Below are 21,159 nucleotides of genomic sequence, written 5' to 3'. Positions count from 1 at the left end.
GTCACTCATTCCCAAGTGGCTGTTTGACTGAGAGACATGTAAAGCAGGAAAAGCATACTAGGAGAACTATCCAAGTAGTAAAATGAAATTTAGAAAAAAAATATTTTGAAAACACACAAATGTGATTTCAAAAGAAACTGTCATACTGAAATATTCTCTTCATAGTTGAAGGAGATAGTTAGAATATTGAAAAGAAAAGACTCACTCTCTTCATATTAGAGGCAAAAAGGAATTCATACCATCAAAATACTTAATTTCCATTCTCACCAGACTACTACTGTGAAAACATGAGACTACCTATACTTGAAATCATTTTAATTTTAGCTTTTAACTGAACCTACCTTTAGATTCTGATTACCACCGTTTGCCATTTCGTGGTTAGATTTTCTGGAATCTTTTTCGGTTTCCACAAAGTTAAGTGAAGTACTAAATGCAGGTGCTGATAAACTGGGTATGTAGGCCCTGAGAGGGAATACGAGAAATAATAATTTTATTTCTATTGATTAGCATGCATTTTTAAAAAGTTATCCTTCAAATAAATAGGTTCCAGCAAATACCACTTTTCTTCCTTGAAAGCAGGGTAATACTGTTTTAGAAAAGGATCCACCTCTGAGATTGGGCTTTATACACAAATATTGCTTTAAATTTCATAGTAAAAACTCAAAATAGATTAAGAACAGTTCAATATGTATTTTGGTTTCTAATATTAAAGTAAGTAATTCTCCCTGTCTTAAATTTAACAGCTTCAATATCTTAGGCATCTAAAGCATGTGGGGAAAATGTCTATTTTTAGTGCCAAGTAATAAATGTAGAACCCTGGCTGTTATTTGTTTCCTTGTGAGTATATTCGAATCTGTCTGTTGTTTATTTCTGGTTGTCTGTTGTCACTTTCTAGTGTCCTAGTCCTTAAGATACTGGGAGGCTGGTGGCAGATGTTTCCAGGACAGAGGCTAAGGGTTAATGGTACAGACTGTGTCCCTGCTCTCTGCCAGGACCCTCAATGTACAAACTGTTCCCACCCAAGCACAGTGACATCCATTTAACACTTCACCCACCTTTTCCCAAGGCTTAGGCTACTGAGCTCCCACAAATATACATACAAATGGTTCAGTAAAATAGTTGGCAAAACAAATCTGACAATTCACAGGTCACCTGATCTGAGACACAAACCACTCTTTCTTCCCTCCCCAACTTTACTGTGGTTGTTATTAGCCACAAAGCATCAGATACAGTGATTCTTAAATCTACAGGGCAAAGCCATCCCAAGTAACAGCTACTGATCTGATTGGAATTAACTCACCTGCTTTCATAAAAGGCTTTAATTGGATTTCTAGTTGGTGTTCGACCTATAAAAATCAATCACACACATGCATAGTAATCAGTGGATTGGCAACACATACTTTGAAGAGATTTTCAAATATCCCTTAAGCTGACAGTAAAAACATCAAATTTACAGAACTGAAAAATAAACCTTAGTAATTTTATATTTTCAGATGTTCTGAGTTTTAGGATGGCATCAGCAAAATGTTACACAGCCTTATTTGACATACATGTGATCATTGACTAGATGCAGGAGTATATAAATCTGAATCAGAGATGGTTCCTGTCTTCAAGGAGCTCACAATCTTATAATCATGTTACGTTGGATAATAACAGCTCAGCTCAGCTCCCCAAGACACTAAATACCCAAAAAGAAAAACAGGAAAGACCTATACACTGGAAGTATAGAGTAAGGGAATTTTAGGCATTGGAGAAAGCAAAATACTTAGGAGAGAAAACAAGAGAATGAAAATCTAGAATTCTAGCCCACACACTTGATCTGTGATATATGTGTACATACCCACATACAGATGTATATATGCAAAAATGTTCCGCATGCTATAGGATGAGCCACACACTTGGTGCAAAAACATCAAACAATTCTACTGAAGGGTCTTTTCTTTAAGGAATAACCATAACGGAGGAAAAAATTTTAAATAATTTTGTTTCAAAAGTCTTCACTTTACCTAAAATCTCAAGGTGGCATATTTTACTACAGAAGAATAAATAATAATTTGTTATTTCAAATAAAAAAGTCTAATCATTTATAATTACCTAGTGGAATAGAACACTAACATACTTCAACACAGACAGAAATGGAAAACTTCAGTGACTTGACCAAGATAACATAACAAAATAAGCACAAATCACCTGAGAGTTGATTTATGGTCCTCCATTAATCCAAGAAACCCACCTTCAAAAGTTTTAAAGGGAATTCGACTGTAACCAAAGAATCTTAGGTGAAATACCTTGCAGGTCTTCTATTTGTTTTTGTAACTTTACATGCTGCTGAATTAGATCCTTGATTCCCTCAGGGTCATTTTTACAGAGTTTTTGAGCTTTTATGTTTGCTTGCAGGGCCCAGTCATATTCCCCCAGCATAGAAAGAGCAGCACAATAACGATAATGACCCTGTTCCAAAAGATAAATTTAATTTTTTCTCAAAAATATGCTTAAGTTAAAGAAAATAGATAAGGAAAAATATTTTGCTTGCAAACTGATTACTTAAAATGTTAGATTAGGATCCTATCAATAAAAAATTTTAAAAAAAATGTTAGTACCTATGAGGAAATAAAATTACCTAAATGAGCTGAAGTGAACTTATGAATAGTATTTATAATAATTTTAACTAGAGATCAGTATTTTTGCTTAAGAGATTTCTGTACCCCAAAGAAAATAATTCAACCTTTATGATATTTTACTAGTAAAGAATGAAATATATTATTTTATGCCAAATAAAGTACAAAAAATTCATTAAAAATAAGTAACTGAATTTTTTCAAAACATTTTAAGGCAGTAATAGTCTCTAAGTCACTGTGTTCCCTACACTTTGAAAATCAAAGAAATTTTAGAGCTGTAAGGAACAATCAGCTAATATAGTCGTTTTCCAACCCCTCTGAAGGATATGGTCAAATAAGGGGTACATCTAAGGCTAGATCTTCCATTCGGTTTCCTCTTAATCAGCTTTTAATTATTTTATCTCTAAATGTAGTCCTTGGCTTTAAGAAAAGGTCTGAAAACCACAGATTTACTCAGTTCCAATGATCAGGGATTTTGTTTTGTTTTGGATGCTACAGAACCACATCCTGGCTGGCCCCATTTACGCTTTTCAGGAAATCTATCTGAAGGATGAACATTTCAACCTAGAAAGCTAATACCAAGCCTGAAGTTAACTCAACCACCCCCTCTTCCAGCTACTCACAAACTAAACTCCCATTGTAGGCACAGTATCTCCACTTGTGAATTGACTTACCCATGAAAGAGGCTAGAAATTGGCCTAATGTCATACTTATTTAGAGGCAAACCAAAGAATCCTGACCTTATGACTCCAGGTCCAGAGCTTTTTCCTCCTTCCTACAGATTTTACAAAGAACGTTCTCATTCTAAGAGAAACTACTAAATCAAAAATAAGTAACCCTTTTAGCAAAGATGAGCTTTTCACGAAAAAAAAGGCCAGAAACAAGTTTGGGGACATTTGTTCATGCAGGTTCGGTACATATATAATCCTGCTCCTGCACACCATCCCAAGTTCCGAAACACTGTTTTAGCCAGACTACTTAGACTCAGATCTCAATCAGATTGCATTTGCTCAAACTGCTTTTCCTCAAAAGGCATATGAAGATAGAGCTCTCAGATATGGCACAAAACCAACATCCTATCACCCAGGACTATTTCAACTTCAAAATTTAGGTAATTACATTAAAAAAGCAATCGCAGCATAAGATACATGACAGATTATAAACCATACCTGCTAAATTTATAAAAAACACTTTTTTTTATCTTCCCCATCCCCTAGCTCCCCAGCCTCCCACATTCCTTAACTTTTCCTGGGTCCTTTTCCCTAAATTCTACAAAACCTAGTATAATGTCAATTGGCTGAAAAATGAATTTATTCAGAACTCATTGCTCAGGTTATTTGAATGATGCTCAAATTAGCAAAAAGGTATCTCAGAGAGTTTTCTGAACCCAATTACAATACGAAGTTTTACTTTTCTTTGACATTACCTCACTCTCTTTCACACATATAGAAATTCCCTATTGTTCATCTGCCTAGCATCCCCTCCTTTTGGTGCCACCATGTCCCTACTCCACACAGCAATGGCAGAACTGGGACTAGTGCTCCATCTCAAAAATGAATGGGGAGAAGCATATGACCCAGGAGACCGACAAACTGAAATATGCACCATTTTCCAGGTCATAGGATCAATCCACTGGTGAACACATGGCTCAATCAGGATCAGTGTGAGGCACCCATTAGGTGTACTATACAGGTACTAGAAGAGGTTCTATTGCCACTAGAATTAACAGTTATTAAGGATATCAGTTTGGGGTTCTCACTACATGGTAAAAGTCTTTTTCAAAAAACCAAGAGAGCCCACACTCTAATTACCACTGGTGGTCAAGACGGAGTTAACAAGGATTTGGATTTACACTCTTGCCCAAAACAAATAAACAAGGACAAAACACATGAAACAACGGTTTGCAAGACACTGAGTGATTATCAGGCAACAAAACAGAGTGACCCCTGAAAAACACAACATAAGCCCTATGACTGCTCCAGCTTACTGAATGGAATTTCTAAGCCCTGGTACAGGGAGAAGGAATGCAGGCAGGGACACTGGCAGTCTCAGTTCAGAAGACAGAAACAGGAATCCAGGACAGCCAAGGCAGAACGCATTCACAGGGCAGAGGACCAAGAGGAGACTGCTCCACAGAGAAATCCAGAGATCCTTACCTAGTCCCCCTGAGTTGAGTCTTCAGGTGAGTACTAATCAGTATATGCATGTGGGACAACAACGGGAAACCCAAACCAGGGGAAGAACGACTAGAAAGACTAGTAAGGAAACAAGAGTCAGCACTCACACAGGGCCAGGAATAATTCCTGCTTCTACCAGCCAGACTGGAAAACATTGTAATTCATGGAGTAACAGGCAGAGTGTTCAGAAGCATTTTGATTCAGTTGTGAATAAAAAGATAGCCCTTGGCCAAATACCACTCTTGTCCCACCTATCAAAACCTAAAACAAGCCTCCAAAGTCTTACACTGCTTCCAAGTAACTTTACTGCATCCCAAAAGGAAGCTCAAAAATATTTACAGATACACACAAATATCAGTAACAATGTCTCATATTAATAAAAAATTACTAGGTATGCAAAGAAGGAAAATACGATCTATAAGAAGAGAAAAAGGAGTCGACTGAAAATACTCAGAAACGACACAAATGATAGAATTAGTAGACAAGGCCTTCTCTGCGTAGAAAGGTCAGGGAGAGACTCATCAGCTAGAGAATTTTTCAAAGAGACAGTGAGAGAAGGAACACAAGCAGGGAGAGTGGGAGAGAGAGAATCGGGCTTCCCGCTCAATGTGGGGCTCAATTCCAGGACCTGAGAATCATGAACTGAGCCAAAGGCAGACACCTCATGACTGAGCCACCCAGCTTGGGCCTCTTCTCAGGCTTGACTTCTGCACATCATTGGGTATAAAAACCTTAGTGCAGACGTGGAAAAACTGTGCAGAGAACCCTCTGATTCTGATAATTTCCAACATGAAGAAATGCTTTTGAAGGATTTTTAAGAAGTCACACAACTTAATTATCCATTAGAGAGGCAAAATTTATACATCTATTTCATCCAATGACAACTCAAGAATATCTGAAGTTGGCAAGATGGCAGAGGAATGGGAGATTGAGATATCATCAGGTCCCAGGAGTTCAGCTAGGTAGTTATCAAACCATTCTGAACACCTACAAACTCAACAGGAGATAGAAGAGAAGAAGAGCAGCAATTCCAGGAACAGAAAATCGACCACTTTCCAGAAGGTAGGATGTGCGGAGAAATGAATCCAAAGTGACAGGAATATGGACCACAGTGGGAGGGGCTGACTCCTGGCAAGTGAAAGAGAAGCGGAGCACAAAATGAAAACATTTAGAAGTCTGCTCTACTGAGGGATGTCACTCCAGAAGCTAAGCAGGGGGTGGAGCCCTGCAGGTCTAAGGACCCACGGGATCACATAAAGACCAGGGGTGTCTGACTGTGGCAGAGCTGCCAGGTATCGGAGCACAGAAGCCAGCTACAGAGACGGAGCCGAGGAGTGGGCTCTCAGCTCAGGGTTCCCTTACACCATGATCCAAGGCACAGTCAAGCCACTGCTCTTTGAGCAGGGACCCTACAAGTGGCAGATCCAGAGAGACCCCCTCCTTCCTCCTCTGGGAGGAGCAGCTCGGGAGCATGCTACAGGAATCTACTGGGTTTGGAGATGCTAAACAGTGCCATGCACCCGAGATAGAAACAGGCAGTCACAGGCTGGGCAAGCTCCAAGTGCAGCTGGTGACCAGGGAAACAGGAGGGATTGACTGCTTTTCTCTGAGGGCACACTAAGGAGTGGGGCCCTGAGCCCTTGGCTCCTAAAGGGCCAGAGAATGTGAGGCCACCATCTTCATTCCCATCCTCCAGAGTTGTACAGAAAGCATTCAGGGAACAAAAGCTACCCAGAGCAAACCCAAGCAGATTACTTAGCCTGGCCCTGGTTCTCTAAGCAAAGAGAGAGCCTAAAAGTAACAGACCAGAAAGGAATAGAGACAATATACAGTAACAGTCACCTTACAGGCAATACAATGGCACTAAATTCACATCTCTCAATAGTTACCCTGAATGTAAATGGGCTAAATGCCCAAATCAAAAGACAGAGGATATCAGGATGGGTAAAAATACAAGACCATCGATATGTTTTCTACAAGAAACTCATTTTAGACTCAAAAACACCTCCAGATTGAAAGTGAGGGGTTGGAAAACAATTTACCATGCTAATGGACATCAAAAGAAAGCTGGGGTGGCAATCCTTATATCAGATATATTAGATTTTCAGCCAAAGACTATAATAAGAGATGAAGAAGGACACTATATCCTACTTAAAGTGTCTGTCTAACAAGAAGAGCTAAATCTATGTCCCTAACATGGGAGCAGCCAATTATATAAGCCAATTAATAAAATCAAAGAAATACATTGACAATAATACGATAATACTAGGGGACTTTAACACACCCCCCCTCACTGAAATGGACAGATCATCTAAGCAAAAGATTAACAAGGAAATAAAGGCTTTAAAAGACACACCGGACCAGATGGACATAACAGATATATTCGTAACATTCCATCTCAAAGCAACAGAATACACTTTCTTCTCCAGTGCACATGGAACATTCTCCAGAATAGATCACATCCTGGGTCAAAATCAGGTCTCAACAGTACCAAAAGATTGGGATCATTCCCTGCATATTTTCAGACCACAATGCTCTGAAGCTAGAACTCAATCACAAGAGGAAAGTTGGAAAGAACTCAAATACATGGAGGCTAAAGAGTATCCTACTAAAGAATAAGTGGGTCAACCAGGAAATTAAAGAAGAATTGAAAAAATTCAGGAAAACAAATGAAAGTGAAAACACAACTGTTCAAAATCTTTGGGACACAGCAAAGGCAGTCCTGAGAGGAAAATATATAGCAATACAAGCCTTTCTCAAGAAACAAGAAAGGTCTCAAGTATATAACCTAACCCTATACCTAAAGGAGCTGGAGGAAGAACAGCAAAGAAAGCCTAAACCCAGCAGAAGAGAAATCATAAAAGATCAGAGCAGAAATCAATGAAACAGAAACCAAAAGAACAGCAGAAAAGATCAACGAAACTAGGAGCTGGTTCTTTGAAAGAACTAGTAAGATTGATAAACCCCTGGCCAGAATTATCAAAAAGAAAAGAGGAAGGACCCAAATTAATAAAATCATGAATGAAAGAGGAGAGATCACAACCAACATCAAAGAAATACAATTATAAGAACATATTATGAGCAAATATATGCTAACAGATTTGACAATCTGGAAAAAAATGGATGCATTCCTGGAGACATATAACCTACCACAACTGAACCAGGAAGAAATAGAACACCTGAATAGACCCATAACCAGTAAGAAGACTGAAACAGTCATCAAAAATCTCCCAAAAAACAAGAGCCCAGGGCCAGATGACTTCCCAGGGGAATTCTACTAAGCATTTAAAGAAGAATTAATACCAATTCTCCTGAAACTGCTTCAAAAAAATAAAAGAAATGGAAGGAAAACTTCTAAACTCATTTATGAGGCCAGCATTACCTTGATCCCAAAACCAGACAAAGGCCCCATCAAAAAGGAGAATTAGAGACCAATATCCTTGATGAACACAGATGTGAAAACTCTCACCAAAGTTTAGCCAACAGGATCCAACAGTACATTAAAAGGATTATTCACCATGACCAAGTGGGATTTATTCCTGGGCTTCAAGGTTAGTTCAACATCTGCAAATCAATCAATGTAATACACTACATTAATAAAAGAAAGAAAAAAAAATAAAAAAATAAAAATAAATAAAAGAAAGAACAAGAACCATATGATCCTCTCAACAGATGCTGAAAAAGCATTTGACAAAGTACAGCATCCTTTCTTGATCAAAACTCTTCATGGTGTAGGCATAGAGGGTACATACCTCAATATCATCAAAGCCATCTATGAAAAACCCACATCAAATATCATTCTCAATGGGAAAAACAGAAAGCTTTTCCCCTAAGGTCAGGAACATGCCAGGGATGTCACTATCACCATTGCTATTCAACACAGTACTAGAAGTCCTAGCCTCAGCAATCAGACAACAAAAAGAAATCAAAGGCATCTGAATCAGCAAAGAAGTCAAACTCTCACTCTTTGCCAATATGATACTTCACGTGGAAAACCCAAGAGACTCCACTCCAAAACTGCCGGAACTCATACAGGAATTCAGTAAAGTGTCAAGATATAAAATCAATGCACAGAAATCAGCTGCATTTCTATACACCAACAGCAAGACAGAAGAAAGAGAAATTAAGGAGTCAATCCTATTTACAACTGTACCCAAAACCACAGGGATAAATCTAACCAAAGAAGCAAAGACTCTGTACTCAGAAAACCATAAAGTACTCATGAAAGAAATTGAGGAAGACACAAAGAAATGGAAAAACCTTCCATGCTCATGGACTGGAAGAACAAATATTGTGAAAATGTCTATGCTACCTAAAGCAATCTACACATTTAACACAATCCCTATCAAGATACCATCAATTTTTTTCCAAGAAATGGAACAAATATCCTAAAATTTATATGGAACTAGAAAAGACCCCAAATAGCCAGAGGAATATTGAAATAGAAAGCCAAAGTTGGTGGCATCACAATTCCAGACTTTAAGCTCTATTACAAAGCTGTCATCAGTAAGGTACCGGCACAAAAACAGACACATAGATCAATGGAACAGAATAGAGAGCCCAGAAATAGACCCTCAACTCTATGGTCAACTAATCTTTGACAAAAAATGGAAAAAAGACAGTGTTTGGGTGTTGGGAAAACTGGACAGCCACATGCAGAAGGATGGAACTGGACCATTTCCTTACACTACACAAAGAATACACTCAAAATGGATGAAAGACCTCAATGTGAGACAGGAATCCATCAAAATCCTTGAGGAGAACACAGGCAGCAATCTCTTCCACCTCAGCCGCAGCAACTTCTTCCTAGAAACATCGCCAAAAGCAAGGGAAGCAAGGGCAAAAATGAACTATTGGGATTTCATCAAGATCAAAAGCTTCTGCACAGCAAAGGAAAAAATAGTCAACAAAACCAAAAGACAACTGACACAGTGGGAGAAGATATTCACAAATGACACACTAGATAAAGGACTAGTATCCAAAATCTATAAGGAACTTATCAAACTCAACACCCAAAGAACAAATAATCCAATCAAGAAATGGGCAGAAGACATGAATAGACATTTCTGCAGACATTCAGATGGCCAACAGACACATGAAAAAGTGCTCTACATCACTCGGCATCAGGGAAATACAAATCAAAACCACAATGAGATACCACCTCACACCAGTCAGAATGGCTAAAATTAACAAGCCAGGAAAACAACATGTTGGCAAGGATGCGGAGAAAGGGGAAGCCTCCCACACTGTTGGTGGGAATGCAAGCTGGTGCAGCCACTCTGGAGAACAGTATGGAGGTTCCTCAAAAAGTTGAAAATAGAGCTACCCTATGACCCAGCAATCACACTACTGGGTATTTACACTAAAGATACCAATGTAGTGATCCGAAGGGGCACATGCACCTCAATGTTTATAGCAGCAATGTCCACAACAGCCAAACTATGGAAAGAAGCTAGATGTCCATCAACAGATGAATGGATAAAGAAGATATGGTGTGTATGTATGTATGTATGTGTGTGTATACACACACACACACACACACACACACACACACACAATGGAATACTACTCAGCCATCAAAAGAACAAAATCTTGCCCTTTACGACAACATGGATGGAACTAGATGGTAGTATGCTGAGTGAAATAAGTCAATCAGAGAAAGACAATTATCATATGATCTCTCTGATATGAGGAATTTGAGAGGCAGGGCGGGGTTTGTGGGGGTAGGGAAGGAAAAAAAATGAAACAAGATGGGATCGGGAGGGAGAAAAACCGTAAGAGACTCTTAATCTCATGAAACAAACTGAGGGTTGCTGGGGTTGGGGGGTAAGGGATAGGGTGGCTGGGTTATGGACACTGGGGAGGGTATGTGCTATGGTGAGTGCTGTGAAATGTGTAAGCCTGATGATTCATAGACCTGTACCCCAGGACAAATAATACATTATATGTTAATAAATAAATAGATAACACACACATACACACACACACACACACACACACACACACACACACACAAATAATTAGTAGACAGGAACATTAGAACGGTTACTATAAACATATTCCACATCTTCAAGAAGTCAAAAAAAACTGAACATATTAAGATGTGAAACACATAAAGAACACTCAAACTGACATTCTAAAGACGGAAGTTACAGCATTTAAGGTGAAAAAATACATCAGATGAAATTGGGGAAGATTAGACATTGTAGAAGAAAAAACATCAGTGAACTCAATACAGTAACAGAACCCACCTAAAAAGAAACACTAAATGAAAAGGGAGAAAAGAGACGGAAAATAAAGCTAATAAACAGGAAAGAAAAACTGAGAAATGGGAAGAAAAATGTGTATAAACCTGGATCCAGCCATGCCTGAAGGTAATGCCTAGACTTTTCAATTACATGAGCCAACTACTTAGGCCAAATATGAGTTAGGTTTTGTCATTCATAAACAAAAGAGTCTTAATATACCCCTCAATATTAAAGGTTCTTATGGACATCTGTGAGGCCACCGGTTTGTATGCTACATAACAATATCAAAAGGCAATGCAGAGAGAAATGTCAACAAATGCCTACGGACAATACCATAAAAATTCCCACTGTATGGGATACGATGACATCCTCTCTCAGGCCTGAAAGCACACGCAGGGCAGATGTCATTGTACCAGTCTTCTCTATCTGGAAAGAAGGCACAACAATGGCCCACCCTCAGAGAATCTACAGAGAACCTTGTTATCATGTTTATGTCCTAGAGGCATGATTCAACAGACATGGGCTCATAGTTACTCTGAAGTAGAAGTACAGAATGCACCTTGCACAGTTCACCTTTGCTTCTGAAGTTTAAGCTACCTTTTAATGAGCACTTCTTTCCAATAAAAGAAAATGAAAAAATGACCTTGGTATAGTTACATTTTTTTAAAACCTGCTAGGATTTGTGTTTTTCATCTATACAAATATTTCTGCAATTATCATAAAACATGCATATTTAAATAAAATGAATGAACCCACATAAATATAGTCAACAGATCTTTGATGAAGATAACAAAGGTAATAAAATGAAGTAAATAGAGCCTTTGCAACAGTGATGCTGGGGCTTCTACATGCAAAAAAAAAAAAAAGGAAGAAAGAAAGAAAAAAGAATCTAGACCTTATAATCTCCACAAAAATTAACTAAAAGTGAATCACAGACCTAAATGTAAAATGCAAAAAATAGTAATGACTTTTTAGATACCATACCAAAGGCATGATCAATGAAAGAAATAACTTATAAGCTGGACTTTAAAAACTTCTCTCTGAAAGTTGCTATCAAGAAAATGAGAAGACAAGCTGCAATCAAGAAGAAAATATTTAGCAGACATATTTGATAAGGTCTGTTACCCAAAATATAAACAAATTCTTAAAATTCAGCAAAAAGAAAACAACTAATTAAAAAAGATCCTAACAGACACCTCATCAAGGAAGGTATTTGGTGGCAAATGAGCACATGAAAAGATGCTCCACATCGTATGTCATTAGGGAAATGCAAGTTAAAACAAGATACTACCATACACCTAGTAGGGAGGTCAAAATTCAGGACATATGCCATTAAAACCAACACTGCAATGACCACAAGGGACAAGTCCAAATGCCAAGGAGGATATGGAGAAGCAGGAACTCTCACTTGTGGCTACTGGGAATGCAAAATGGTACAGACACTTTGGAAAAGTTTGGCACTTCTTTAAAAAACTAAACATATTTTGGGGGCATCTGGTGGCTCAGTCAGCTAAGCATCTGCCTTCAGCTCAGGTCATAATTCCAGAGTCCTGGGACTGAGCCTGCACTATGCTCCCTACTCAGTGGGGCATCTACTTTTCCCTCTCCCAACTCTCATTCTCTCTCTCACTACCTCTATATCTCTAATAAATAAAATCTTAAACAAAACAAAAAACTAGGGGCACCTGGGTGGGTGTCTGCCTTCAGCTCAAGTCATAATCCCAGGGTCCCAAGACTGAGCCCCACATCAGGCTCCCTGCATGGCAGGAGTCTGCTTCTCCTTCTCCCTCTATCCCTCCTCCCCTTGCTCCTCTCTCTCTGTCTCTCAAATAAATTAAAAACAAAACAAAAAAAAAAAACCTAAAACTAAACATATTCTTGTCATATGATCCAGCAATCACTGCAATCTAGCAATCCTTGGTAATTACCCGAAAGAGTTGAAAACATGTCAACACAAAACCCTGCACGTAGGTATTTATAACAGCTTTATTCAAAATGGCCCAAACTTGAAAGCAACAAAAATGTCCTTCAGTAGGGGTGCCTGGGTGGCTCAGTTAAGTGTCTGCCTTTAGCTAAGGTCATGAACCAGGAATCTCAGGATCGAGCCCCACGCTGGGCTCCCTGCTCAGCGGGAAGCCTTTTTCTTTCTCTCCCCTCTACTTACTCTCTCACGCGCCCTCTCTCTCTCTCTCTCTCTCTCTCTCAAATAAATAAATAAATAAATAAAATCTTTTTAAAAAGTGTCCTTCAGTGAATGGATAAATCAACTGGCACAAGCCAACAATGAAGTATTATTCAGCACTAAAAGGAAATCATTATCAAGGAATGAAAAGACATGGCAGAAATGTAATGTGTGAAAGAGAAGCCTATCTGAGAACTGCATACTGTATGATTCAAACTCTATGACATTCTGGAAAAGGTAAAACTAATGGAGACGGTAAAAAGATCAGTGTTTGCCAGGGGTTTGGAAAGGCAGATCAGGGGATCTGGGGGATAGTGAAACACTCTGTATAAATCAAAATAATGGATAAATGTCATTACACATTGTCCAAACCCAAAGAATGCATAACACTTAGGGAGTGAACCCTTAAACTATGGACCTTGGTGATTATAACGTGTCTGTGTAGGTTCATCAATGTTCAAATTATACCAGTCACCTGGGGGATGCTGATACTGGGGGAGGCTATGCATGTGTAGAGGTTTATGGAAGATTACCTTCCTCTTAATTTTGCTGTGAGCCTAAATTTGCTCTAAAAAAGTAGTTTAGAGAGTGAAAATTTTCTGTTCAATAAATTAAGCCAGGAATAAACATTCTACATCGTCCTCAATGTAATTCAGAATCTTTTAGTACTCCTTTTTTCTGAACTGACAACAGAAAATTCAATGGTAACTCTAGAAAACTAAATTCAGACTCTGAGTTTCAGTAGAAGGGGGAAATTGGGAGGGGGAGACAAACCATAGAAACTGTGGACTCTGAGAAACAAACAGGGTTTCAGAGGGGAAGGGGTCGGGGGTTGGGTGAGCCTGGTGGTGGGTATTATGGAGGGCACGTATTACATGGAGCACTGGCTGTGGTGCATAAACAATGAACTTTGGAACACTGAAAAGAAATAAAATAAAATGGGGGAAAAAAAAGAAAAAAAAATTAAAAAAAAAAAAAAGAATTCTATCATCCACAGAATAAGTGTTTATGGAGCACCTGACAAATGCCAGGTTCAGTGATGAACAAAGATTCTCTACCAAGCACAATGACTCCTAGTAAAAACAGCCACCAACTGATCACTCTCAAACAGAAGCACATCCAATGCTGGATTCTAAATCCACTTTTGTCTCTTACTTGCAAAAGTCACTTTACCTCTCTGGGACTCAAACTCTTCATCTGTAAAATGAGGTATTTAAAAACAGACTCCAAAATCTGGATGCAGGAGTCCACCTGGGGAATTTCACAGTCCCCCAGACTCTGATACACTACTCGGCCACATGAATCATAATTTGGAGGACTCTAAAATTCTCTGATTAATACTCACTCTGATTTAAAAACAAATTATGTAAAGCTAGGAATGAAGTCCGAAACATGTATCCTTCTGTGTCTTATCTGAAGCTCTACTTAAAAAAAAAAAAAAAATCGGGTATTTTTGTGATTTAGGAAAATACAGTGATTAATATCACAAACACCTAGAATTAATCACTAACATTTTCTATATTTGCTTTAGATTCTTTCTTACTAAAAGAAATAAATATGGCAAAAATCCTCTTTGTACCCTCTCTAATGCTTCCTTCTCTAACTGCCCAGAAAGAAACATCATCATGAGTCTGAAAGGTATCTTTCGGGCCTATATTATGCTTCTACTGCTTTTTTTCATTCAACACTATTTTTTAAAATCTATAAATGCTGGTCAACCAGTTAACTTATTCCAACTGCAATCTAGTATTCAGTTCATTCATTCACAAAGTCAACAAATATTTACTAGGAAATGTTTGCTATGTGCCAAGCAGCTTGTCAGGCAGTCCAGATTCAATAGTGAACCAAGCCAACAAACAAAAAAAAATCCATCCTCATGGATCTCACATTGTAGGGGAGGACACACAGTAATAATACATACAGCATGTTCAATAATGTTAAATGCCAACAGGAAAAAAGTAAAGCAGGGTAAGAGGGTAGCAACTGTCTAGGCAGGGGTAGCCCTGGCATTTTAGTAATGTGGCCAAGAAGCTTCCACTGAGAAAACTTTCAGTAAAACATGAAAGGAAATAAGGGAGCTAGCTCATGCTCTGGGAAAAGGTATTCAATTCTAGGCAGAGGGAAAAACAAGTACAAATGGGGAGTGGGCCTGGCATATATAAGGAACAGCTGAGGAGGCCAACAGGTCAACAAAGAGTGAACAAGGCAGAGAGTGGTAGGAGTGAAGTCAGAGACATAATGGGTGTTTAAGAAAGAGGGACAGAGCAGATCAGAAGAATAATTTTGATAACTGAAAATATCATATCTATCCCTGCTTTATCAATGGATAGGTAGGTATCTGCACTTCTATGCCATTAAAACACCACTGCAATGACCACTTCGCATATTTTGCCATGTGTACATATTCCAAGAATGTTGTGGGGTACACATACTTAGAATAATTACAGCATATGCACATCATAGTGCTCTCCAAGTTGGCTGCAACCAATTCTCACCCCACTGGTTTATGGAAGGTTCCTGTTGGTAGATATATTCACCAACACTTGGGACTACTAGTCTCTTTAACCTTTGCCGAACTAAAGGACCTAAACAGTAACACATTGTTTTACTTACTTGCTTACGTACAAGTAGATCTGTTTGGAAGCTCTCTATTCTGCTATCTTGGTTTTGGTTTTCTAACTACAATTTTAAGTGCTAGGAAATAGAACATAGGTTATTTCTACTGCCCATTCATGATTTCTCCTCTGTGAAATGCATGTTTATGTACTAGACCATTTTCTACTGAGTTTATTTACTATAGCTCTTTGCATAGTTAGGACAAATTATCTCCTTCCAGGCTTATGATTTCATTCATGGTGTCTTTTGACATACTGAAGTTTTTCAGTTTAATACAGCCAAATTTATGAAACCCCCAATACTGATTTGTGCACTGTGTGTTATTTAATAAATCCTTTCCCACCTCAAGATTTTAAAAGCAGTCTCCTATGATTCCTCTCCTAAGTTTTAAGTTTCATTTTTCATTGTGAAGTCTTTACTCCATCCAGAATGTGCAGATGCGGACATCTCAGTCATTAAGGCACCCTCCAGCTTCTCAACATTTCTACGTGCTACTTGTCTGGCTCAGACACACACAGCCTCTTACTGCTGTGTTAAGTCTCCTTTCTGATTATGGAACTGAAGATTCCCCTCTCACATTCTTGAGCTTGATATAATTTTATCCAGCATTTCTACATATAAATTTACATCCTGTACACAGATTTTTCAAAAGTTATATGGCATTACCTGCCCAATGTAAAGATAAAAGCAACCTACCTTTGTCCAATTGCTCTTCAGGATAATAGCTCTCTTTCCATCACCAAGTGCATTTCTAAAAAGAAAAACAAGAAATATTCACTTTTATTTATTTCATAAAGGCACTATAAATTGTGTATCTATTTGTACTTCTTGAATTTTCTAGAAAAAACCTAGTTAAAAATAATTTCTTATTTTTTAAAAATCCATATATGTCCATTATAGGAAATTTGGAAAATACAGAAAAGTAAAATAAAAGGAAAAAGTCACCCAGCGTCACAATCACAACTACCCAGGAATAACTACTTTTCGTATTTCTGGAATATTTCCTACACATATCTACATCTTATCTGTGTCTAACTTGTTATTATCTACATAGTTTTTCAGCACTACTTTTGCATGTCTGCAAGACTTCTGATCTCCTAAAAGATCTTTTACACATCAGCTAAACCGCTGTGGACAGAGCATAAAAGCTGAAACACAGATGGGAGGTAAGTTCAATACAACCACTAACTCTCCTCAGGACTGTTTGGGAACTTATTAATGCTCTGGTCTGCTTTCCCATATGTAAAATGAGGATGATTAATTTTAATTAGTTTAAGCCAATCACAGCAATCTCACTCCCCTTTCTACTGCCTGGTTTGGGGGTAGTCATATGCCCAGTGCTGAGAGTGCCCAATGAGAGTTTAGAGGACTCATCATTCTTAAGAAAAGATTTACAGGGAAGAACAAAACTAGGTAACTTATACTACCAGACAGCAGTACCTACTAAAAGACTGTATATAGTTTAAAAAAAAAAAAAAAAGTCTATCTAAAGACAGATGACCTGACCAACAGATTAGGATAAACAAATCAGAAACAGATGCATACAGTCACCTGATCTAGATGACAAAAATGACCACTGCAGTGCATCAAGAAAACATATTCTTAAGAAAGAGTGATGAGTCAATTAGACATTCATACCCATCTTGAACCTACCTCACTAACTGCAAAGTTAAATAATCAAGCTTTTAAAAGAAACACAGAACATTTAGCTGATGTTAGAAAAGCCAGAGACTATTAAACAGAAGCCAAAAAGTGCTTATTATAAAGGAAAAGAACTGATAAACAGCACTATGTTCAAGTTAGCATCACCCATTTGTTTAAAAAAAAAAAAAGTGAAAAGGCAAGACACAGAGTGTGAGAAGCTATTTGTAATGCATATATTTGACCAATGACTCAAATCCAAAACGTTTTTTTAAAAAATCTAAAGAATAAGACATTGACTCAAAAGAAAAACAAAAACAAAACAAACAAAAACAGCAAAAGATCCAAACAGGTACTTCACAAAAGAGAATATCCAAGCGGTCAAGCAGCATATGAAAAGAAGCTCAACTTAAATAACCTTAATTGACTTAAGGAAATGCAAATTAAAATCACAGCACTGTATCACTACATACCCATCAGAATGTCTAAATGAAATGACAAAAATAATAAGTGTTAGTAAGGACGTGGAACCAAAACTCTCATATACTGCTGGCAGGAGTGCAAAACGATACAACCATATAGGAAATTATATATGAAAGCTTAATAGACGCATACCCTTGTCCCAGCAACTCTACTCCTTAATTAGATTCTCAACAGAAATGAATACATATGTTCACAATGATACTATCTGTAAAAGCCAAATACCAGAAACTACCCAAATGTCCATCAACATTAGAATGGATAAAATGTGGTATATTCATGCAATAGATGAACACTGTACAACTCCATGCAACAATATGGATCTTGAAAAACAATGCTGAATGCCAAACATAAAAGAGCACATACCATGACTATTTACATTGCACAAAAACAGGCAAAACTAACCCACTGCGTTGGAAAATGGGGTAACAGTTAACCTGGGGAAGAAGGTAGGTAGATTAGGAGGAGGAATTTCAGAGGTACTGGAGTTGTGATGTAGGTATCAATTACTCATGTAAGGATTCTGAAAATTCAACCTATATTCTTATGAATTATACACTTTGCAGTATGTGTAATTTTTTCTGAAGATTTTAAGAGTGATTCTTCTGCTGGAGACGGTAATGTCCAGCTTAATATGTGAATTACATATTAAGAGGAGGCAGACTGGAGTCCAAGTCACACAGAGAGACTAAAAAATCCTATGTCTTTGATAATAACATTGTTGAGGCACTAAATATACAACCTTAGAGCCACCTTCTGCATTTCTTTAATGAGGTTTTCTTCGCCATTTAAATAGGGTTTTCTGTTACTGGCAATGAAACACATCCTAATACAATGGCACACCTCATCTCTCCACTGCTTCCCTCTGCAAATGCTTTCAACAACTGCCTATACTCTTTCCATTTCCTTTCATCTCAACCCACTCCAACCCAGGATCTACAAGCTTCCCATACACAGCTCCCCCTATGGCAACTAAAAAATGTCCATATTGCTCAATCTAAATTCCTTTTGGCTTCTCAGCAACAACACGCACTACCGGTCACTCCTTTTCTTCCTTCCATGATGTCACACTTCCGATTTTCCTCTTACCTCTCTGGCTACCTCTTAACCGTCTCGCACACTGGTTCATCTTCCCTTAATTGGCCACTACTAGTGTCCCTCAAGGCTAAGTCCCAGTTTTCAGCTCATCCTTGCTCTACACCAGTGGGTCTCAACCTTGGCTACACATGAGTACCATCTGGGGGGGCTGCTAGAAGCCCAGTGCCCAATTAAATAAATCAAAATCTCTGGGTTGGGATTATTTCTTCCCAGGTTGATTCCAGGGTGCAGTAAAAGTTGAGACCCACCTCCCCAAGCAATCTCATCCACATCTGCAACTACAAATCATCTAGGTTAACTATCCCAAGTCTCCATCTCTTGCCCAAATACCTCCTTGGAGTCCAGACCCACATAATTTATTGCCGATGTGACACTACAACTGGGATCCTTCAATCCTTCATCCTGGGATCCTGCAGGATGTCCAGGAGTGAAGTCAAGTTGTACTTCCTACAAATGTATCTCTTCCACTGATCCCAGTATTAGGGAGTAAGCCTATAATCCATGAAGCAGCTGAAGGCAAAAGTTCATAATAGTCCCAAACACCAAACCATAAGCAATCTCTGCTCATTTTACCTCCAAAACATCTCAAGTCCTTCCTCTCCTCCATTTCTGCTACCATTACTCCACTAAGCTACCATCACCTCTGGCCTAGAGTACTGCAACAGTGTCCTAACCCAATTCATGCTGCATCCTCTCCAAACCCATTCTCCTCACTACAACCAGATTAATCTTTCTAAGGTCCTAATCATGGCATCTCACCTCAATTTAAAATCCTTTATTTATCGATGCTCTTCAAGGCCACAGTTATGTAGCCTAAAAGACCTTCCTTGGTCTAGTCCCTGACCACCACTCCCCTCCTCTGTATTCAGGCCATCCGGCACACTATTAATTTCATGAGTACAATATCCGCCCTCCCAGTGCTGGCCCACTGTCTAGAATACAGAACTATGTCTGGTTTTGCTCATTTCTGACATGGCTAGAAGCAGAACACCAATCATGCTTATTAAATCAATGTTGAATGTTACTGTTATTATAATTAATAAATACTATAACCACAGTATTATGTTGTTACAATCACATACATTATAAATATATTAGTGTGTGTGTGTATATATATAGAAATATCTATAAACTATAACGTACTTTCACATTTACTGGCATATGACCACATCTTCCTACTAAAACAAAGTAGGCATAATAAATTACATGGTGTGATTGCTCATCCAACCTAGTGTAGCTGAGGTGTACAGACTTGAAAGCTGGTATGACTTTAGCAAGGGCAATACATCTACACGATACATCTATGAAAACAGGAAGACTCAAGAGTTGCAAATGGTTACTTACTCCTGAAGACCATCTGACAAAATGGTGAGAGTACTGAACAGAGGGTTAAGAAAGAATATTCTAGACTAGATGCTCCAACAGAATACATATTACATGGGGAAATGTTACTTCTCCAGCCCTCTCACCTTCGTATACAATATGGCACATTTTGCCCTAGAACACGTTGGGAGCAAATACGTATCTCTCCCTCCTCTAGCTTCCGTGTGGATTTGCTAGGTTAATCACTTTTGAGCTCTCTCCTTCCCCACCCCTCACTAACTTCTCCTGAGGATAAATAATGCTGGGGAGGGGCACTAATCTTATGTGGCTAAACCTCTTTTTTTCTCTCTTTGGAATCTTATACTGAACACTATCATTATACCAGATTCCCTTTTCCTCCAAGCTTAAAGTTCACAAAGGTCCCCGTTGCCAGTTCTGTCTGTGACCATGGGTGAACAAGAAGTCACTTGGCCTTCAGACTCTTCGGTAAGGCCCTACTCTCCAAAAAGTGTGTCAGCACTGGAGGGAAGACTGGATCACCATGAGACTCGTCTTCCGTGTCTATTTCTTAACTGAATCTGGACTTCAGAAGAAAAGAAGATGCTATTTATTAACTCTCTCAAACTAGAATATATGTAAGAACTTCACAAGTCATAAAAGGATTATAACTTTCTTTCTTCCCTACTATAAATCATCACTTCTAGGGCCTAAGACCAACAAAGAAATAATGGTGTTACTCCCCAAATTCCTAGATCTTACAATGAAGCAACAAAAGC

General features: G+C 38.4%; 1 protein-coding gene across 1 annotated transcript in view; it reads right to left on the bottom strand.

Moving 5' to 3' along the window:
* TTC3 (tetratricopeptide repeat domain 3) overlaps positions 1–21,159 on the bottom strand; it is a 124,636-nt gene that overhangs the window by 76,165 nt on the left and 27,312 nt on the right. The window contains exons 11-14 of the mRNA XM_032354787.1: positions 16,538–16,592; positions 2,289–2,451; positions 1,301–1,346; positions 342–462 (exon numbers count right to left, since the gene is read on the bottom strand). Coding sequence (XP_032210678.1) covers positions 342–462; positions 1,301–1,346; positions 2,289–2,451; positions 16,538–16,592 — 385 coding nt within the window. The remainder of the gene's footprint in view (positions 1–341; positions 463–1,300; positions 1,347–2,288; positions 2,452–16,537; positions 16,593–21,159) is intronic.

The sequence above is a fragment of the Mustela erminea genome, chromosome 1, assembly GCF_009829155.1.
Source record: "Mustela erminea isolate mMusErm1 chromosome 1, mMusErm1.Pri, whole genome shotgun sequence".
Lineage (NCBI taxonomy): Eukaryota > Metazoa > Chordata > Mammalia > Carnivora > Mustelidae > Mustela > Mustela erminea.
The sequence above is the reverse complement of the archived record's forward strand: the minus strand, read 5'-3'. Positions and strand labels throughout refer to the sequence as shown.